At 43.2% G+C, this 18,573-nt stretch overlaps 3 protein-coding genes across 3 annotated transcripts; 1 reads left to right on the top strand and 2 right to left on the bottom strand.

The window, feature by feature from the left end:
* Nucleotides 1-3,563: 3,563 nt before the first annotated feature.
* Nucleotides 3,564-3,989, bottom strand: LOC113449464 (histone H2B 7-like). Its single transcript, XM_026720580.2, has one exon. It carries the CDS (start codon nt 3,942-3,944, stop codon nt 3,564-3,566), a length of 381 nt encoding a protein of 126 aa, XP_026576365.1. The 5' UTR covers nt 3,945-3,989.
* Nucleotides 3,990-4,290: 301 nt separating this feature from the next.
* Nucleotides 4,291-4,751, top strand: LOC113449462 (histone H2A type 2-C-like). Its single transcript, XM_026720578.2, has one exon. It carries the CDS (start codon nt 4,341-4,343, stop codon nt 4,728-4,730), a length of 390 nt encoding a protein of 129 aa, XP_026576363.1. The 5' UTR covers nt 4,291-4,340; the 3' UTR covers nt 4,731-4,751.
* Nucleotides 4,752-9,315: 4,564 nt separating this feature from the next.
* Nucleotides 9,316-18,012, bottom strand: LOC113449457 (zinc finger BED domain-containing protein 6-like). Its single transcript, XM_026720566.2, has 2 exons — nt 17,848-18,012; nt 9,316-13,033 (listed from the first exon to the last, which is right to left on the bottom strand). Exon 2 carries the CDS (start codon nt 13,022-13,024, stop codon nt 10,349-10,351), a length of 2,676 nt encoding a protein of 891 aa, XP_026576351.1. The 5' UTR covers nt 13,025-13,033; nt 17,848-18,012; the 3' UTR covers nt 9,316-10,348.
* Nucleotides 18,013-18,573: the final 561 nt, after the last annotated feature.

Raw genomic sequence — 18,573 nt, 5'->3', positions numbered from 1 at the left:
AAAAAGTACTCGAGTTTCAAACACGCCAATCAGTACATTTTCTGTTAGCGCGAAGTAAAGTCAAGCGCGGTGAGATTTTTTTCTTCTTCTTTTGGAAAATTCATTTATTTGAGAGTCGCCGATTAGTATGCTTTTTATAAGATTTCCAAGACATGAGCAGCTAAAAAAAAGCCCATAGATCGCAACTCAGAATCGATCTTGAATTCTTAAATAACTGACAAAATAAACATACACCTATTTCTTCCTAGATAGCTATGAATGGGACTGGAATATATCTCTTATATTCCCTGAATATGGTTCCCATATTAAAGTATTAAATCAGTATAGCTTTTAGGATGGCAATTTCCACCAGGAAAAAAAAAAAAATCAAAACTTTGGACAAAGAGCCCTAAAATTTCCATATTTGAGAGAAATGCTAATTCTTTTTTTTTTTTTAATTGCAACATATTACAAAGTAAACCATTGTATTACTTTACATGTAAATAGGGCTTGGATTCGAGAGGAAACTTTTTTCTGGCATGTGATGTGGATGATCCCACTAGAAAAAAACACTCAGAAAATAGATCAATTTTGCTCTACATACATCTATCTATTTTTCTCCTGGCTTTATTCATTTTGCCTGCCAAAACACTGAATTAAGAGATGCTTATATTCTCCTTCTTTTACAAAGTAATCAGGGGGAAGGAAATATATACATTTTATTAGAGGCAAATGAAAAAGAAATGGTTTATTACCACGTCTCTATTAGATTCTAATTTTTAAAAAAGCTGCAAATTGTTCTGCTGATAGAGTAGCCAAGAAACAGAAAGGTTAATAATATATCTGGTTGTTGTATATGCTTTGTAATCAGAAGTTCCAATTTATGTCTGTTAGTGTGTGTTGCCAGTGGTTTTTGTTATAAGGTTTTTCTAACTGTCTTGATTTTCAGTAGTTAAATTATATTTATTTTGAAGTTTTATTTCTTGTCCCTTTCTTGTGACTCGTTTTCTGTGTAGCATTACTAATCAATTGGTATTTGTATATCAAATTTGTTCACACATACAGTATGTATATATAATGTGATTTTATATAGCTTATTCATACCTCCTAAAGTAATAAAGCCTTTTTATATACTGCATGCGGTTTTATTCTGTGTGCTTTAGAGTTTATTACTAGTGTTGAAAGGCTGGAAAATGCCTTTCTTCTGAGGGCTTGATTTTCCTGCTGGGAGAACTCCGGTGCAAGGACACAGACAACTGCTTGGAAGCTGGTTTATTTTTCAGGAAGGCAAGAGATAGCAAGAAGTCTGCGTTCCTGGGGCTAGCCATCTTTGTATAATAAACCCCTGATTTTTATACCTTTTCTCCTTTTGTGTGTGTGTGCTTGTGTTTGTATTTCTTAATGTTTTAAATCCTGTTGGGGGTTGTCTTCATTTCCGCCAGAGGGTAAACTCCGCGGGGTGGTTTGATTGGATTATCAGTTTCATCCTAATGTTTTCTTATATTTGTTTTGTGGCAATCTTCTGTCTGTCTCCTTTGCAATATATTTTGTATCTATTTGTTTTGCTGATTTGGCATGACCTGTTGTTTGTAAGGGATTTCTTTTTTTTTGTTTCCCTAGCTTTCTTAATTACTTGGCTTTTGTCTAGGGGGCTTCTTTCAATACCTTTTATTAAATCTCTTTTCCTATGCAAGTTTGTTTTATGGCTGGCCTGATGTTCCCTTTGGGCTTTTCCTGTTTGGGTGTCACCACTGTCCTGATGAAGTTCCCTTTCCACACTAGATTACACTACAGACCCTACAGATTCAGAAATGTTCAGCCATAGAGGAACCATTTTGAAGAAAAAGTAAATCAAATGGATGCTAAATATACCAGCAATTCCTATCTTTATTTTATTGCAACTCTTAGAATGCAAGCTCATTGTATGAATTCTATTCAGTAAGGAAAACTGCTTTCTCGATGCTTTTTCTATGCATTGATGTACAGACAATATTTTCTATACTTCCTTCTGAACTTTGATTGGAACTTCGTGCATTTTTGTTTACTTCAGGTCTGCACACGTGTTGTAAAGGCCAGATGCTTTACTTTCCAAACTATGTGTGTTGTGTAACACAGAGCAAAATGAATAGTAATGCAGAGAAGGACAGAAACAAATAAACAACACACACAAAAAGTGAAATGATGTGACAAGGCTTAGCTGGCTTATGTAAGGAAGGATACATATTAGTAACCTATTCTTGGATGCAAGACACTTAATATCTTTTGGAAACTTTGAGCTCTTTTTTGAGAAAGTAGGTGGCATTTTACGTGGGGGAGTCTAAACTGTAAGACAATATTAAAACAACTCAAGTGGGTCCCCCCTTTTTTCAAAGGGGGATCAAAGTCTTGTACCCTATGACTATCATTAAGTGTTTCACCTTATGAGTCTCAACTCTTGACGAATGAATCTTTTCTTTTATGTATAACTGAGAGTATTTACACAAAGACAAATTCCTTGTGTGTCCAATCACACTTGGCCAATAAAGTATTCTATTCTATCTTCAGGCAGCACAATTTGACAGAACGTTTTCCTACATTCCAGCCTATTTGCTAACTTTAAGCAAAGATTGTGCTAACTAAATGCCCTTTGCATGATACAAGCAGTTTCAGGGCTGCCCAAGACAAGGGAAAACTGAAGTGGATGGACCTTATCAGCTAGGAGGAAATACAAGGCGGCTTCACAAAAATCTTATTTAAAATGGAAATTAAGAACCTCACACACTTCTTGGCAGATTTTTAAAAAGCTTCTTTTAAAGGGAATTCTTTTTGCCTTCTTTAGAGTCCAAAAACTAACTTTTGACTGAAAGAACTTTTTTTATAATTTGTTAGGGAGAAAACTAGAGACAACTTCCCACAAACCTAAACTTTCGGGAACCTGGAAATATTTAGGGCCCTTGGGAAAAGTAGTAAAGCCACTTTTGCTCATGAAAAAGAGCTAAATGAATGTCATCATCTTTTGGATATAATTACTGAGTGAAATACTCTATAAAGAGCAGCACCTTTTGAGGTTTGCAGGGTGGTGCAAAAATCAAATCCTGACACAGAAAAAAAAACCCACTAAGCAACATCAAATTTAGCTTCTTTCCCCTTCCCTTTTCAGAAGGGGAACCAAATCTTGAGGCAGCACAATTTGGAAGAATATTTTTGCTACATACCAGTGAGGAAAGGAAAAAGAATCTAACTTCCAACACCAGTCCATTTGATAACTTTATGTAAAGATTGTGAACTATGTTTGCATGATACTAGCATTTTGAGGACTTTAAGACAAAGGGAAAATCAGAAGTGGATCTTATCAGTCAGGAGGAAATGCAAGGGAGCCACCCCCCCAAATCTTAATTTAAAATGCAAGTCCCATCAGCCTTGATAGAAGAGCCCCCGCCTCCTTCTCCGCCCCTAAAATAAATCACGATTTAGGTATGAACTGGCATGTAGCTATGTACATTGTTTTTTCTCCTGAAGTAAAAAAGCAAAGAGAACAGCTCTTTCGTTGAGAAAGTGGGTGGCTCTTAAAAGAGCCTTTGGGTGTTTGCTCTGGGAAAACAGCTTTACTTGGAGCTGGTGTATTTGGTGACAGCCTTGGTGCCTTCGGAGACGGCGTGTTTGGCCAGCTCTCCGGGCAGAAGGAGGCGCACGGCCGTCTGGACCTCGCGGGAGGTGATAGTGGAGCGCTTGTTGTAGTGGGCCAGGCGGGAAGCCTCGGCTGCGATGCGCTCGAAAATGTCATTGACGAAGGAGTTCATGATGCTCATGGCCTTGGAGGAGATGCCGGTGTCGGGGTGGACCTGCTTCAGCACCTTGTAGACGTAGATGGAGTAGCTCTCCTTGCGGCTCTTCTTGCGCTTCTTGTCTCCCTTCTTCTGAGTCTTGGTGATGGCTTTCTTGGAGCCCTTCTTGGGCACCGGAGCGGATTTAGCCGGCTCGGGCATCCTGCTAAAGACAGCACTTCACGCGGGAAACAATAATAAGAGAGAGGAAACTAGAAAGCGATCTCGGGTGACAACTCTACCGCTCTATTTATTCAACTCGTGGGAAGGATGAAAACTTTGGCGTCCCGCGATTGGCCGCTTTTCGGAGGTCTAACTCAACGATGGCACTGACACGCCTTTGCTTTTTCATTGGATGCGAAGAAGGTGCCGTTCGTTCATTGGCCACGCCGCTTCGTTTCTGGCGCCGGCCAATAGGAAGCGCCGATTTGAATCTCTGTGAGAAAATAAAAAGGTAGCGGGAGCCTTTCTTGAGCCATTATCTTTTTAGCCTGCTCGGTTTAGAAAGAGCTGATTGCTTTTTGCAAGGAAAGGGAAAAGAAAAAAGGAAAAGGAAGTATGTCTGGACGCGGCAAGCAAGGAGGCAAAGCCAGAGCTAAGGCCAAGACTCGCTCTTCCCGCGCCGGGCTCCAGTTCCCCGTGGGCCGTGTGCATCGGCTGCTTCGCAAGGGCAACTACGCGGAGAGAGTCGGAGCCGGGGCGCCCGTCTACTTGGCCGCCGTGTTGGAGTACCTGACGGCCGAAATCCTGGAGCTGGCGGGCAACGCGGCCCGGGACAACAAGAAGACGCGTATCATCCCGCGCCACTTGCAGCTGGCCATCCGCAACGACGAGGAGCTGAACAAACTGCTGGGCAAAGTGACCATCGCCCAGGGAGGCGTCTTGCCCAACATCCAGGCCGTCCTGCTGCCCAAGAAGACCGAGAGCCACAAGGCCAAAGGGAAGTAGAGCCCAACCGCCCGCCCGCCCGCCTGCCTGCTCCCTCTCGGCTGCTAAGAACGACACCCAAAGGCTCTTTTAAGAGCCACCCACCCTTTCCTGGAAAGAGCTTGAGTCAACTTATTTTATTTTTACTTAGTCTGTCAAGCATGTATGAGAAAACAACTAAGTATGAACATAATACATAAGTATAGATAATAAATGGGAACAGTAGACACTGATGCACCCCCCCCCCTACAAACCTCTTAGGAATGGAGTGAGGTCCACGGTAGACAGTTTAAGGTTAAAAGTTTTGGGGGTTTGAGAATGTAACAAGTTTGGTAGTTCCAGGTGCTGATCACTTGCTAAAATTGTATTTTCTGCAATCAAGTTTGGAGCAGTTTACTTTGAGTTTATCTTTGCCCCTGTGTTATTGTGCTTGAAGCTGAAGTAGTTATTGACAGGACATCGTAGCAGACTAAATTTTGTGTACTAAGCATAGGTCAGACCATAGGCGGCATAGTTCTAGGTTGTCTAGATCCAAAATTTCAAGTCTGGTAACATAAAATATTCTATTGCAAGCAAAGGAGTGGATGATTCTTCTCGTCTCCCTTAAATAAACCAAGCACTTAATTTAAACTTGAAAGACTCACTTCATGTTTGCGCTAGTCTAAACCAGAGTCTGAACTGGGATCCTTTGGTTATTGGCCTGGGGGAGAACGTAGCTTTCAAAAGCCTGGAGATTTGGAGGATTTAGCTGGGCTAAATCCCTTCCATCTTTAGGCTTTAGAGTAATTCAATCACATGCTTTTGGTTCAAAATGCTTTTTAGGGGGCAACTGGATTTTGTTTTCTTTTGAAGACGTTTCACTTCTCTTCCAAGAAGCTTCCTCAGCTCTGACAAGATGGTGGGGAAGGGAAGGATTTATACTCCTTGCAGACAGCTGGTCATTTGCATCCTGAAGCACTTGGAGGTTTATCTGTGTCCTCATGGTCACCCTAGTGCTTCTGGTTCCTGCAGTCTGCAATTTTTCCTCTGGAAATCCATTCCTATTCCCGCACCATCCAAAGGGTGTTCATCCCAAATTGTATAGCTGAAAGTCTGTAGAGATTCCCAGTCCTCCAGGTCATGGTTGTCCCAAAGGTTCTTTTTTTTTTACTTTCTTGTTTTTATCTTTTAAAGATATTTCGCTTCTCATCCAAGAAGTTTTTTCAGCTCTGGAGAAGTCCACTTGCCTTATTAGAAAGCACTTTGGGACAACTATGACCTGGAGGACTGAGAATCGCTACAGACATTTCTCTAAACTCCGCAACGTTAATGAACATGCCCCCCCCCCCGGAATTATTAATTTTTTATTAATGATTAAAATATTTCTCAAATTCGGCAGCCTTAAGACGTCATAAGAAATGTTTTAAATGTTGGTAGGTCCTTATTGGCGTGTTTTGCACACACGGGATTGCAATCGACCACTGGACTGAATTTGCAATCTTTGTATTTAAATTGTATCTGGCAGAATTTGATAAAGGCTTTGAGACCAGCATTAACAAACCAAGATACTATGTTCTGCTAAGGGAGCCCACACTAATGCAACAACGTTGCAAAGGGAACAAGTGCTACAATCTGGTTACAAAATATATGTTGGTGTACCTTAAGTTTTACAGTACTAGTTTTAAAGAGCATTAATATGCTTAAAATGTAACAGTTCTATCAGGGAAAAAGAGAAACCAACAAAACTACAGCTGGGAGAGCGTTAGACTGAAGATCTAAAGGTCCCTGGTTCGATCCCGGGTTTCGGCAGAAGCTGTTTTTGGTCCTTTCTCTATTGGAAAAACAAAAACAGCTGAATCTTGACAAATTCGCATGTGTTGGGCTGCATATTTTAAAACGAGATATAAAAGCGGGCAAACCCAGCACTTTGCATATTTGAGAGCTTTGTAATACCTGCTCTAAGATGTGTTCTAAAGATATTATATTTGCTTTGTTTCTTAATATTTATTGTCAAAAAGGGTGGCAAAGCCAGCTTTCCTTTATGTGAACAATAAAAAGATAATGTTTCCAAACATGTAATCAGAAGCATGTCATTTCAAAAAGCAAAATGGGGGGAGAAATATTTGAGTGGAATCCATCGCTCTTTCTAGATAGAAAATTTATTTCAGGCTTACAGCATCCATCAAATCAAGCTTACTAGTCGAAGACCAGAGCCCAGAACAAATAAAAACACTCAATAAATATCCAGTTCAAAAGTCTGGAATAAAATAATGTCTTCTTCAAGGATGAAGGCAATGCCTAACCTCCAACAGCTAATAACCTAATTCACAACCTTGCTGAATTCTGTTGGGGGAGAAACAGCACCCACACACACATATCAAAGCTGTTTCTTCATCCATATTATGGCCAGGGTGGACTTCAAATAATTTAAGAACCGGTTCTCTGTCTAGTTGCTGGGTGGGTGTGGCCATGGTGAGCATGGCCTAGTCAGCCTCCTGGGCCACCCAGGAGCAGAAATGGACCGCAGGGTGTGTGTGTGTGTGTGTGTGTGTGTTTCCAGCCTCCCTGGCCTCTGGGGGCTCTCTGAAGGCTAGAAATGGGCTTGTTTCCTTCTGGAACTTCCAGGAGGCCTGTTTTTCGCTCTCCCAGGCTCCAGAGGCTTTCCTTGAACCTTTGGGAGGGCAAAAACGGCCTCCCCGAGTTCTGGAGGCCAGAAATCCCCAAAATGCAATGTGTCTGTGTCCCACATGCATATGCATGTGTCCCTGAGCGTGTGCCCCATACATACTCCCCACCCCTCCACACATGCATGTGCCTTCCTGTGCACGCGCCATGAATCCCCACACAAACGTCCCACATCCCCCACATGCCCCCTGTGGATGTGCAGCTGGTGGGAGGCACATGCATGCACGGCAGTTGAGCTGGGGTGACAGCTCACATGCCCTCAGAGAAAGCTCTGCATGCCACGCCTGGCATGCATGCCATAGCTTCACCATTGCAAGACTAGAGTGAATAATTCTTCTCTCAGTCAGAAAAAAACCCCATCTACTTGTGGGCTGCGCGGACTCCAACACCGCTTCGCCGTACTTCATCCTCACCCCGCCCCCCCGTCCCCGCTTCCCAATCTGCTTCGCTGCCCTGGAACCCTCCCCCCTTTTAACGAGCCTCTTGGTTGGTTAGGAGTTACTTGACGTCGGTGCAGGGAGTAATGCAAAATCCACAGGATGGTCTGGAGGGGGAGGGTAGATGTTAACTTAATGTATAGGTGAGGGGCCCAGTCTTGTTCCAGCAATTAAATAATCCTCTCGGGGGCCCTGGGTCATGCCATCTTTTTACAAAGAGCGATTCTGTCCATACCTGGAAGGCCAAAGTCTTATCTTCAATCAAGTTACAGGTAGTCCTCAACTTACAACCATTTGTTTAGCCACTGCCTTAAGTTACAGTGGTAGTGAAACAAGTGACTTATAACCATTTTTCAGGCTTACAGCGGTCACAGCATCTTGAGGGTCACGTGATCAAAATTCAGATGCTGGGCAACTTGTTCATATTTAGAATAGGATAGGATAAGACAATAATTATGGTTAGGGAATAATTTGGACTGCAGGGGGGGAAAAAACAATTACTACCAACCTGCGTTCAGTTGAGGACCTGTGTACTGCACGAGTCAGAGGGCTGTGAAAATAGTATCTACAGACCCCTCACATCCCAGACATAAACTGTTTCAACTCCTACCCTGAAAATGATGCTATAGAGCACTGCACATCAGAACAACTAGACACAAGAACAGTTTTTCCCAAAAGCCATCACTCTACTAAACAAATAACTCCCTCAATACTGTTCAACTATTTATAGTCTGCATTGCTATTAATCATCACTCCTTATCGCCCATCCCCTCCCACTTGTGACTGTATGACTGTAACTTTGTCGCTTGTATCCTTACAGTTTATATTGACTGTTTCCTAGTATGATTGCTTATTATACCGTATAACTATTAAGAGTTGGACCTGATGATTCTTGACTTGATGAATGTATCTTTTCTTTTATGTATACCGAGAGCCTATGCACCAAGACAAATTCTTTGTGTGTCCAATCACACTTGGCCAATAAAAAATTCTGTTTTGTTCTGTTATTTTGTTATTCTGTTCTGTTTTAACTCTAACTCTAATTTTATTCTACTTATGATGGTTGCAGTCTCCCGGGGTCATGGGATCCACTTTTGCAACCTTCTGACAAGCAAAGTCAATGGGGAAGCCAGATTCCCTTAACAACGTCGAGAATGATCGTAAAATGGGCCCAAACTCACTTAACAATTGTCTAGCTTAGCCTCAATTATGGTCATAAGTTGAGGTCTTACCTGTACCTTATATATTGCCCTGTGATTGATTTGCATCTTTCCATTAATACTTGGCAGACAGGCTGATTATACAAGCTAAATCTACATAATAGATCTTCCTGTTTATTTTTCAGAAGCCTGAGACTACACAGTTCCACCTGTTAACCTCAAACAAATAATAATTTCCTTCTTGCCATTATTGTTCTGTGCCTACTAGACACCCAGTCCTAATGTATATAAACTTTGCTGATGTCTAAATCGAGGGGAAAACATTGCAAAGCTCTAAAATTTGCCCAATGAAAGCAACCCTTCTGTGGGTTATTTTCAGAAGACTTCTCCAGTATCTGGCCTCATCTGGCTACTTAGGGTAGTATCCTGACACTGTAAATATGTTCCATATATTCTTAATAACCCTTTTTCAGGACTGATTACTTTCCAGGCATCTTAGTTTTTCTTATTCATTGCTATCTGTTCTCGAAGTTCTAAATTAAGCATTGTAAAAAGCTAGCACCCATCCCTCTCCTAGAAGAATGAAATATTTTGAGAAATGTTAAAAAGGCAGAATATTATGTTTCCCTAAAGGGAGAACCTCACTCTGTTTCGAGAATTTTATCAGCCAAGTACTGAAAATACAGAAACTGCACGTCCACTGGTGAAATGGGGAAGATACTGCCACACTACCACCAATATAAATATAAGAGTCTCAGACCAGAAGAAGTATAGTTGATTCCAAAGGTGTAAAAAGGTTAAATCAGAGCAACCGGATCAAAGCTTGTTAAACTGAGATGTTTCGTTACTCATCAAAGTAACTTCTTCGGTCAAAATTGAAAAAAAAAAGTTAGGCGGAGAATCGAAAAGTAGTTGGAACGTACTAACTCTTGTTACTTGGACGAGTAACAAAAGGTCTCAGTTTAACCACCTTTTGGTCCAGTTGCCATGATTTAACCTTAAGATACTTTTGGCCTGGATGATTGAGTCTTCATTACGCATTGAAAAACATTTTGGGGAGAAACTCTTGCAGTTTGTATGGCAAGAGTTAGTACATTCCAACAACTATTTAAAAAAAAAAGACTGAAAAGTTACTTGGATGAGTAATGAAGTATCTGTTTAACAAACTTTGGTCCAGATGCCATGATTTAACCATTATTAGATACTTTTGGCCTGCGTGACTGAGGCTTCATTTACTGATTCAGAGGTGCCATTTGGAACCTCCAATCAATTTTAACAAGTGTTAAGAATCTCTATAAGGTACAAGAAGACAGTTATTCCGGCTGTAACAAATGAATAAGGGTATGCCACTGTAGCGATTCACGTCCAGATGTTTTCATCACTTGTCCTCCTGCTCTTCATCCAGTCTTAGAAGGTCATCTTCCTCTTCCACACTCAGGTCCTCTCTTGGGCCCAGGGGACTCTGGGAAGAAAGATCTCCAAGGGAGAGCCTCCAATCTTGCGGGATGAGGTGGCGGTTCCTACGGATGAACGTGAACATTGTAACGTTGGCTGGGGAGAGGTTCCTGGTGTGGTCTCTTGGCCCCAATGAACTGGGAGCACTGCAGGGCTCTTCAGAGGATGATGAAGATGTGGGTGGGCACCCAAAGTGGAACACAGCTACCTTGAAGAGAGACGGCCACGTCGCCATCTTCCCTTGCCAGTACAGCATTGGGTCCGCATTTTCTCCGATATGGTCCACATTGTCATGGAGATACTCTTCCATTTCCCGAAGGGCTACGGCTGCTCCTCCTTCAGAAGCTAAACTGGAGGCAGGATCACTTTTGGTGATGGCCCTCCAGCGTTTCATGGTGAACTCCCAAGCCGCTGAGCTGCCAGAACTGGCATTTTGTTCTTGAGAAGAGCGGCTGACGGGCGAGAACTCCATATATGCTCCTCCAGGAGGCACGTAGGACCTGGTGGCCAAGCCAACGATATGCTCCTTCAGTAGGGCTGCATCACTCAGGTTTGTCCCACCGAGCTTCATGGTGGTGATGTCTCTGAATCGGGGGTCAAGGAAGGCTGCGATCCGATACATCATACTGTCCTTTATTTCTCTCAGCTGATTGTCAGCCTCAAGACAGTCCAACGCCTGCGTGGTCAGGTGAGCTGCAGTATTATTATTTTCTTGGTAGTATCTGGTCCTCAACGCCCTGAGTTGCTCCTCCAAGAACCATAGGAGAGGAAGGGCTTGGCAGAGAGTTGCATCAGGCTGAATAAGCAGCGCAGTGGCATCCTCAAATGGCTTCAAGATCTCCACCAAGCACTTCATCACCTTCCAGTCTGCAGGTGCCAAGAGCAGGTGGGAATCGTCTTCGTCTTCATCCAGCATGGCCACAATGGCTCGGCGCTGCCTATACAGGCACTCCAACATTAGCAAGGTGGAAATGGACCTCGCTTGAGCGCTTGGCCCCAGAGGCTGAGGCAAGCCCAAGTTGGCCTGCACTTCCAGGAGACGCTGTCGGACGGTGGCCGAGCGATGGTAACAGCTGCAGATCCTCCTGGAAGTCTTCAGGAGACGTCCGACTTGCGAATCCCTGGCTAAAAATGCTTTGGTGACCAGCTTCAGACAACGGGCCAGGCAAGGAGCGTGGTTGAGGTGCAGTTCTCGCACCGCCCTTGCTGTGTTGGTTCCGCTGTCGGCCACTACGCTCCCTGTCTTCAGATCATACAGCCAATCCTGGAGGACTTCTTGCAGTTTGTGGCAGATGTCTTCTGGGGCACAGCAGCCTTCAAAGGTGCACACCGACAGAGTGGCATGTTGCCTGGCAAGGGTGCCTGCTAAGTCTGCAATCCAGTGTCCTGTCACTGACATGTACATGGCTGTTTGCCTTTCTCCCCAGGTGTCTATTGTGATATGGACTGTGCGGCCGACGCTGCAGGCTACAGTTTGCCGTACGGCCCGGGACACCACTTTGGATAACTCAGGCACTGCCTTGGTGGTAAAGAATGCCCGACTAGGGATCCTCCAACGAGGCTGGGCAGTGGCCATCAGCCGACGAAATCCTTCACTCTCCACCCAGGAGAAGGGCTGCATGTCCACCGCGAGCATCCAAGCGGTACTGGAAGCCAACTGGATGGCTGTTGGGTGGGTTGGAGGGTAGTAGGGTTGGTTACTCTCTGGCTGGGCAAATGGGAAGATTGGAGGAGACGGCTCAGTGACCAGCATGGGAGTGCGGTGGGATTTCTCCTTCAGGGGCATCAGCAGGGATGGAGGAACCACCGCGACGCCTGGCAGGTGAAGTCCATGGTGGACCTTCAAGTGCTTATGAAGGGCTGTGGTGCCTGGTCGGGTGCCTCCATCCTTCCCTCTCCTCACCCGTTTCTGGCACATACTACAAACAGCCACGCAGGGTTCCCGTGGGTCCAGAGTGAAGTAATCCCAAACTGCTGAGGTGGTTTTCTTCTGCACATATGGTGGGACTCCATCCGTTAATACCGCCTGATCATGGCCCCGTTTGGGGGGAGCTGAAGTAGAGAGGTGGGCTACGGGGGTGAAGTAATGGAACATTTTCTTTCCTCCCGGAAGGATGGACCTGCCCAGCGTAGCTGTAGATGCATAGGCTGGTAGAACAGAAGGGGGAGCAGGGAGTGGAAGAATACGCGGTGGAGACAGAGACGCTATCTTGGCCACCTCTTCCTCCTCCTCTTCCTCCTTTTTTAAGTAGGACAGCATCTCATGGACTTCGGAAGGGCAGTGCTGCTTCACCATCATTGAGACAGAAGGGCTGGGTGAAAAGCTCCCAAGGTCAGCAGCGTCCACCTCTTCCTCTTCCTCCTCTTCTTTTTCCTTCAAATAGGAGAACAGGTCATGCACCGAGGATGGGTAGGGCGTCTCCTCTTTCACCCCTGGCTCCAACGAACCAGCGGGAGCAACCACCATGTCCAAAGGCTCATCAGATACTCCTCCTTCCATCGCATGAGAGAAAGGGGACCGCTGAAGAGAGACAGGTAGAGTCCTCCTGTTGAACGCTGCAAGTTGGAGTCGTCTCCCCCGGCCACGTCGTGGCATCATGGTGGAATCCTGCAATGGGAAACCCAGACACAGAATATTTATGATGTTTCTGCAGCCTCAAATCCAGCTGTTTCCTTTATTACACAGGTCCCCAAACTTGGCAACTTTCAGACTTGTGGACTTCAATTCCCAGAACTCTCCAGCCAGGTATGCTGGCTGGAGAATTCTGGGTGTTGAAGTCCACAAGTCTTAAAACTGCCAAGATTGGAGACCTTATCAGAAAGAAGGGAAATTGTTCTAACTTTCTGGGTAATCTTTGCTTCACGATCCCATTTGAGGCCAAAATTTACGTTGCTAAGCGAAATATTTGTTAAGTGAGTTTTGGGCCCATTGTACAATGTTAATACCAATAGTCCTTGAATCATGGCTATAATGAAACCCAATTTATGTTGCTAAGTGAAACGTTTCTAAAGTGAGTTTTCCCCCTTTTTTAACAAATATTTTTTGGCCACAATTGTTAAGAGAATCCTTGTAGTTATTACATTAGGAACACGGTTGTTAAGTGAATCTGGATTTCCCCACTGACTTGGCTCATCAGAAGGTTCGCAAACTGTGACATGTGACCCCCGGGACACTGCAGCCATCATAAATAAGGGTTGGTTGCCAAGCATCCGAAATTTGATCATGTGACCATGGGGATGCTGCAATAGTTGTAAGTGTGAGACATGGTGGCACGTCACTTTTTTCGGTTCCGTTTGAACTCCAAACAATCATTAAACAAATGGTTGTAAATCGAGGACTAAATATACAGCTGAAAAGCTTGGTCTACTATTGGGTGAATACAACCATCTTCCTGTTGATCTTGACAGCACGGGTCAAACTCAAAGCCCAGGAGACAGGATTCGGCCCACAGGGTGCTTAGATCTCGCCCGTGGGGCCACCCTGGAAACAGCAAAGGACTGGCCTGTGGTGCCTTTGCCAGCAAAAATGGAGCTCAGGGGTTGGGGGCACTGCCAGAGGGCTGCAAGAAGCTGTTGTGGCCAATAATGGGGCCCAGGAGGGCTCCGTTTTCACTGGCAGAGGGCTGCAGGAGGCTGTTGCGGCTGAAAACAGAACTTGGGAGCCCATTTTTGCTGGCAGAGCACTTGGGCCACCAGTCACCGGTGACACAAGTGACGTCAAGCTGGCCACGCCCACTCAGGCCACCCCCACGCCCAAGGTCAAACACAATCCTAATGCGGCCTGCAATGAAATCAAGTTTCACAACCCTGTTCTATAGAAGCTAACCCAGATCTGTCACAAGGTCACCCCGTGTTTCATAGCTTCTAGCATCTATCCCTCCTGGACATGCTAGCTAAACTCCTAAATGTCATTACAGGTAGCCCTCAACTTACAACAGTTCATTTAGTAACCGTCCAAAGTTACAACAGCAAAAAGTGACTTATGGCCCTTTTTCACAGTTGCAACCTTTGTAGCGTCCTCATTCTCTTGCGATCAAAATTCAGATGCTGGGCAACTGGTTCAAACTTATGACCACTACTGCATCCTGGGGTGTGGTCATATGATTCCCCTTCTGAGACCTTCTGACCAGCAAAGTCAGTGGGGAAGCCAGATTCACTTAACGACCGGGCTACTAAATTACCAACTGTAATGATTCACTTAGCAACCGAAGCAAGAAAGGTTGTAGAATGGAGCAAAATTCACTTAACAAATGTCTTTAGCAACTGAAATTTTGGGCACAATTGTGGTTGTAAGTCGAGGACTACCTGTACTGACTTGATTTAGCTCTCTCTCCCATGCAGAAGCAACCAGAGCCACTCATAAATAGCTGAAGTAAGCAATGTTATAATCCTTTTGAGATAGTCCTCATCTTACAATAGTTCATTTGGTGTCTGTCCAAAGTTACAACAGCACTGAAAAAAGCGACTTATGACCATTTTTCACACTTATGTCCATTGCCACATCCCCGTGGTCACACAATCAAAATTCGGATTGCTTGGCAACTGATTCACACTGACGGTTTCAGTGTCCCAAGGTCATTTGATCCACTTCTGTGACCTTCTGACGAGCAAAGTCAACGGGGAATCCAGATTCACTTAACAACCATATTCTTAACAAATGCAACGATTCACTGAATGACTGTGGCCCCCCAAAAAATCGTAACAAGGAGCAAAACTCACCTAAGAAATGTTTTACTTAGCAACATGGCTGTCAGGTTTCCAAGTGCTGAAATCCATTTAAAAAGAAAAGTATAAAATCCGTCTTCCAAAAAGATTTTTTATTTAGGAAAGCATCAAATTGGCAAAGTCCATGGTAATTCCAGATCTGATGCAACCTGGAATTACCCCACAATATTACAAATTAGAAACAACCCCCAAAAGTCATATTCTCTAATAGAAGTAATTCATTGCTTGATGTCATAAATCTCCACCTCAAGGGGCCCCAGCACAGATAGCTCATTTTCCAAATGGGAAGAATCACCTAGCCAAAACAACTCTCTTTATCTCCATTCCTCCCCCCTTAGGAATGTGGCAAGCCCAAACCCTTCCCCACATTACTACCACAGAGAAAGTAAGAAAAATATATATTAAGCCTAACTAAAATGGCTACACATGTCAATTTTGGGCTTGACAATGGCCTCAGTTGTGGTCGTAACTCAAGGACTACTTGCATTACCAGTAAGGCTGGCTGGGGAATTGTGAGTTGAAATCTACATCTTTTAAACAATCCCAATTTTGAAAAAAAAAGGACTGAAATCATCCATTCAAAAGAAAAGCTATTAGGGGATAGATAAGAAACTGATTAAGAGTTGGAAGGGACTGTGTAGGTCATCTAGTCCAAACTCCTGCCCAAGTGGGAGACCATACACCATTTCTGACAGGTGGCAGTCCAATCCCCTCTTGAAAGCCTCCAGTGATGGAGCTCCCACAACTTCTGAAGGCAATTTCTGTTCCATTGGTTGATTGTTCTCACTGTCAAAAAAAATTCTCTTTATTTCTCAGAACAAACGAGTTCAGATCAATTCAGCTGCCAAGTCAGAAAGATCATAAGGATTATCCTTTTGAGTCTGGATTTGAAACATTTTAAATTTTTGACATTTAATAATTTGGACGTAGGTGAGCCAAGTTCAAATCCTATCTCCATTCTGGTCCTCTGTTAGTGACTTCAAACCCGATTCTCTTTCTCTCTCTTCACACACACACAGACACAAAGTGAACCTACCTCACAGGGTTGTTCTTTGAAAATGTAAAATTATGCCAGACCTCTAAGAAAACCCTTTGAGGGAGGGTGGCACACCAAGAGATGGGATGGAAGGGTCATAATCCCTTTTCCATCAAACAAACAAAGCATAGCACTTTCCACTGAACTTTACTGTGGTCATTAAATGGCACAAGAGAACTGGCATTCCAATATCCAAAATTAGATTGACAATCTCAGGATAGTTAAGAAAAGTACATGCAGTGGAAAAAAAATTGAGTGTGTATTACAGATAGTCCTTGGGAGAGGTGAACTTTTGCCTCACAATCAGGAAGCTGTGAGTTTGATCCTAGGTAGAGGCAGATATTTCTCTCTCTGGGCACTCTAGGAATATATCTGCTAAACAAAACTCTGCATTGGCAATAGAAAGGGCATCCGGCCATTAAAACACTGCTCCATTCAGTTGCTCAGACTCCACCCTGCAAGGGATTATGGGGTCGTTAAATGAAGATCATTACAGATAGTCTTTGACTTACAACCACAACTGAGCCCCAAGTTTATCTTGCTAAGTGAGATAGTAATTAAGTGAGTTTTACCTCATTTTACAACCTTACCATAGTTGTTAAGTGAATCACTACAGTTGTTAAGTTAGCAACCTGGTGGTTAAGTGAATCTGGCTTCCCTATTGACTTTGCTTCTCAGAAGGTCACAAAAGGCAATCCCATGACCCTGGGACACTGCGACCGTCATAAATATGAGTCGGTTGCCAAGTGTCTGAATTTTGATCGCGTGACCAAGGGGATGCCACAATGGTCTTGTGAAAAAAGGTCATAAGTCACTTTTTTTCAGCGCTGTTGGAATATCGCAGTCACTACATGAATGGTCGTAAGTCGAGGACTACTTACACATTAAAACATGCTAAAATATGCTAATCGCATGAAACAAGAAGAAAAGAAACAGAATAATGAAAACTTTATTCTGATTTAAAGATTCCAGGCATTGAAGTCATTCTGGCCTATTTCATTTAACTCTTCCATGGACCTCCTTTTAAAGGGAAAAAAAGTGAACCCCAGAAGAACACTAATAATAATAATAATAATAATAATAATAATAATAATAATAATAAATGTTGTCTGAACATCTAGCTGACTGTGCAATGAATAATAATTTTTGTGATATTTGTGATACATTTTAAATGCTCAGTTGACTTTCATGTTTAATTAATAAAAGAAATAATATAATAATAATGTCTGAACAGCTGGTTGACTGTGTGATGAGTAATAATAATTTTTGTGATATTTGTGTTACATTTGAAATGTTCAGTTGACTTTCATGTTTAATGAATAAAAATAATATAAAAACTACAAAACCAAACAAAACTATCATGACAATGATATAATGACACAATAGCAAGAAAACAGCAAACAAAACAATAATGACAATGACAATGATAATAAAGATAATGATATTAATAACAAAACAACAAAACAAACATTATAATGGCAATTATAATATCAAAAATAAAACAATGACAATAATGATAAAACAACAAACAATAAAACAATGACAGTAACTATAATGACGATAATAATGATTATAACAATGATAACAACGATAATGATGGTGATAATAACCACAGATGGAATCAAGCCGTCCCCTCCCCAAATAAGGCGAGGCAGACTCACCCCACCGCAAAATGCTCCGTCCAAAAAAGAAAATAAGTTAAAAAAAACACCCAACAACCCCTCAACTTCCGCCCTGAGGGGCGATGCTCCGAGGAAACAATTCCCCGGCCTCTAATGCTCGAGACGGCACCTCGCCTTGCGGAAGAAGGTGGGCGAAGGCCGCGCACGCGCGCCTCCTGCGGACCCGAAAGTGGTCGGTCGGTCGGGCACGCGCTTAAACGGACAAGATCCCGAAAAATGAAAAATTGGATTAATGGAAGGGAAGGGGGAAAGCGAGCGAGCGAGCGAGCGACAGAGAAAGACACAAAGAAAGACAGAGAAAGAAAAAGAGACAAAGAGAAAGAAAAAACAGAGAAAGAGAGATAGTAAAAAAAAAGAGAGAAAGAGTAAGAAAGACTGAAGGAAGGAAGGAAAAAGGAAGGAAGGAAGGAAAGAAAGAAAGAAAGAAAGAAAGAAAGAAAGAAAGAAAGAAAGAAAGAAAGAAAGAAAGAAAGAAAGAAACCTGAAGAAAACACGGTAGCACCCAGGTATTTTTTTTTAAAAAAAATAATTGTCTTAAATTTTAAAAGAAGAAATTTATATATTTAGGCAGGTGGGTAGGCAGGTAAGTAGGCAGGTAGGTGGGTGGGTAGAGGAGCTCTTACTTGAGCAGTAGACTGGAGAACCTCTCAGGTCCCTTCCAACTCTTGTTATTCATTCCACATCCTGCCCTTTCCTGGGATTCTG

The sequence above is a fragment of the Pseudonaja textilis genome, chromosome Z (genome assembly GCF_049901715.1).
Source record: "Pseudonaja textilis isolate UNSWEBS1 chromosome Z, rPseTex1.2, whole genome shotgun sequence".
Taxonomy (NCBI): Eukaryota; Metazoa; Chordata; class Lepidosauria; order Squamata; family Elapidae; genus Pseudonaja; species Pseudonaja textilis.
The sequence above is the reverse complement of the archived record's forward strand: the minus strand, read 5'-3'. Positions and strand labels throughout refer to the sequence as shown.

Coding starts and splice junctions, on each gene's coding strand:
- LOC113449464 (XM_026720580.2), bottom strand. CDS start 3,944: ATGCCCGAGCCGGCTAAATCCGCTCCGGTGCCCAAGAAGGGCTCCAAG.
- LOC113449462 (XM_026720578.2), top strand. CDS start 4,341: ATGTCTGGACGCGGCAAGCAAGGAGGCAAAGCCAGAGCTAAGGCCAAG.
- LOC113449457 (XM_026720566.2), bottom strand. CDS start 13,024: ATGATGCCACGACGTGGCCGGGGGAGACGACTCCAACTTGCAGCGTTC.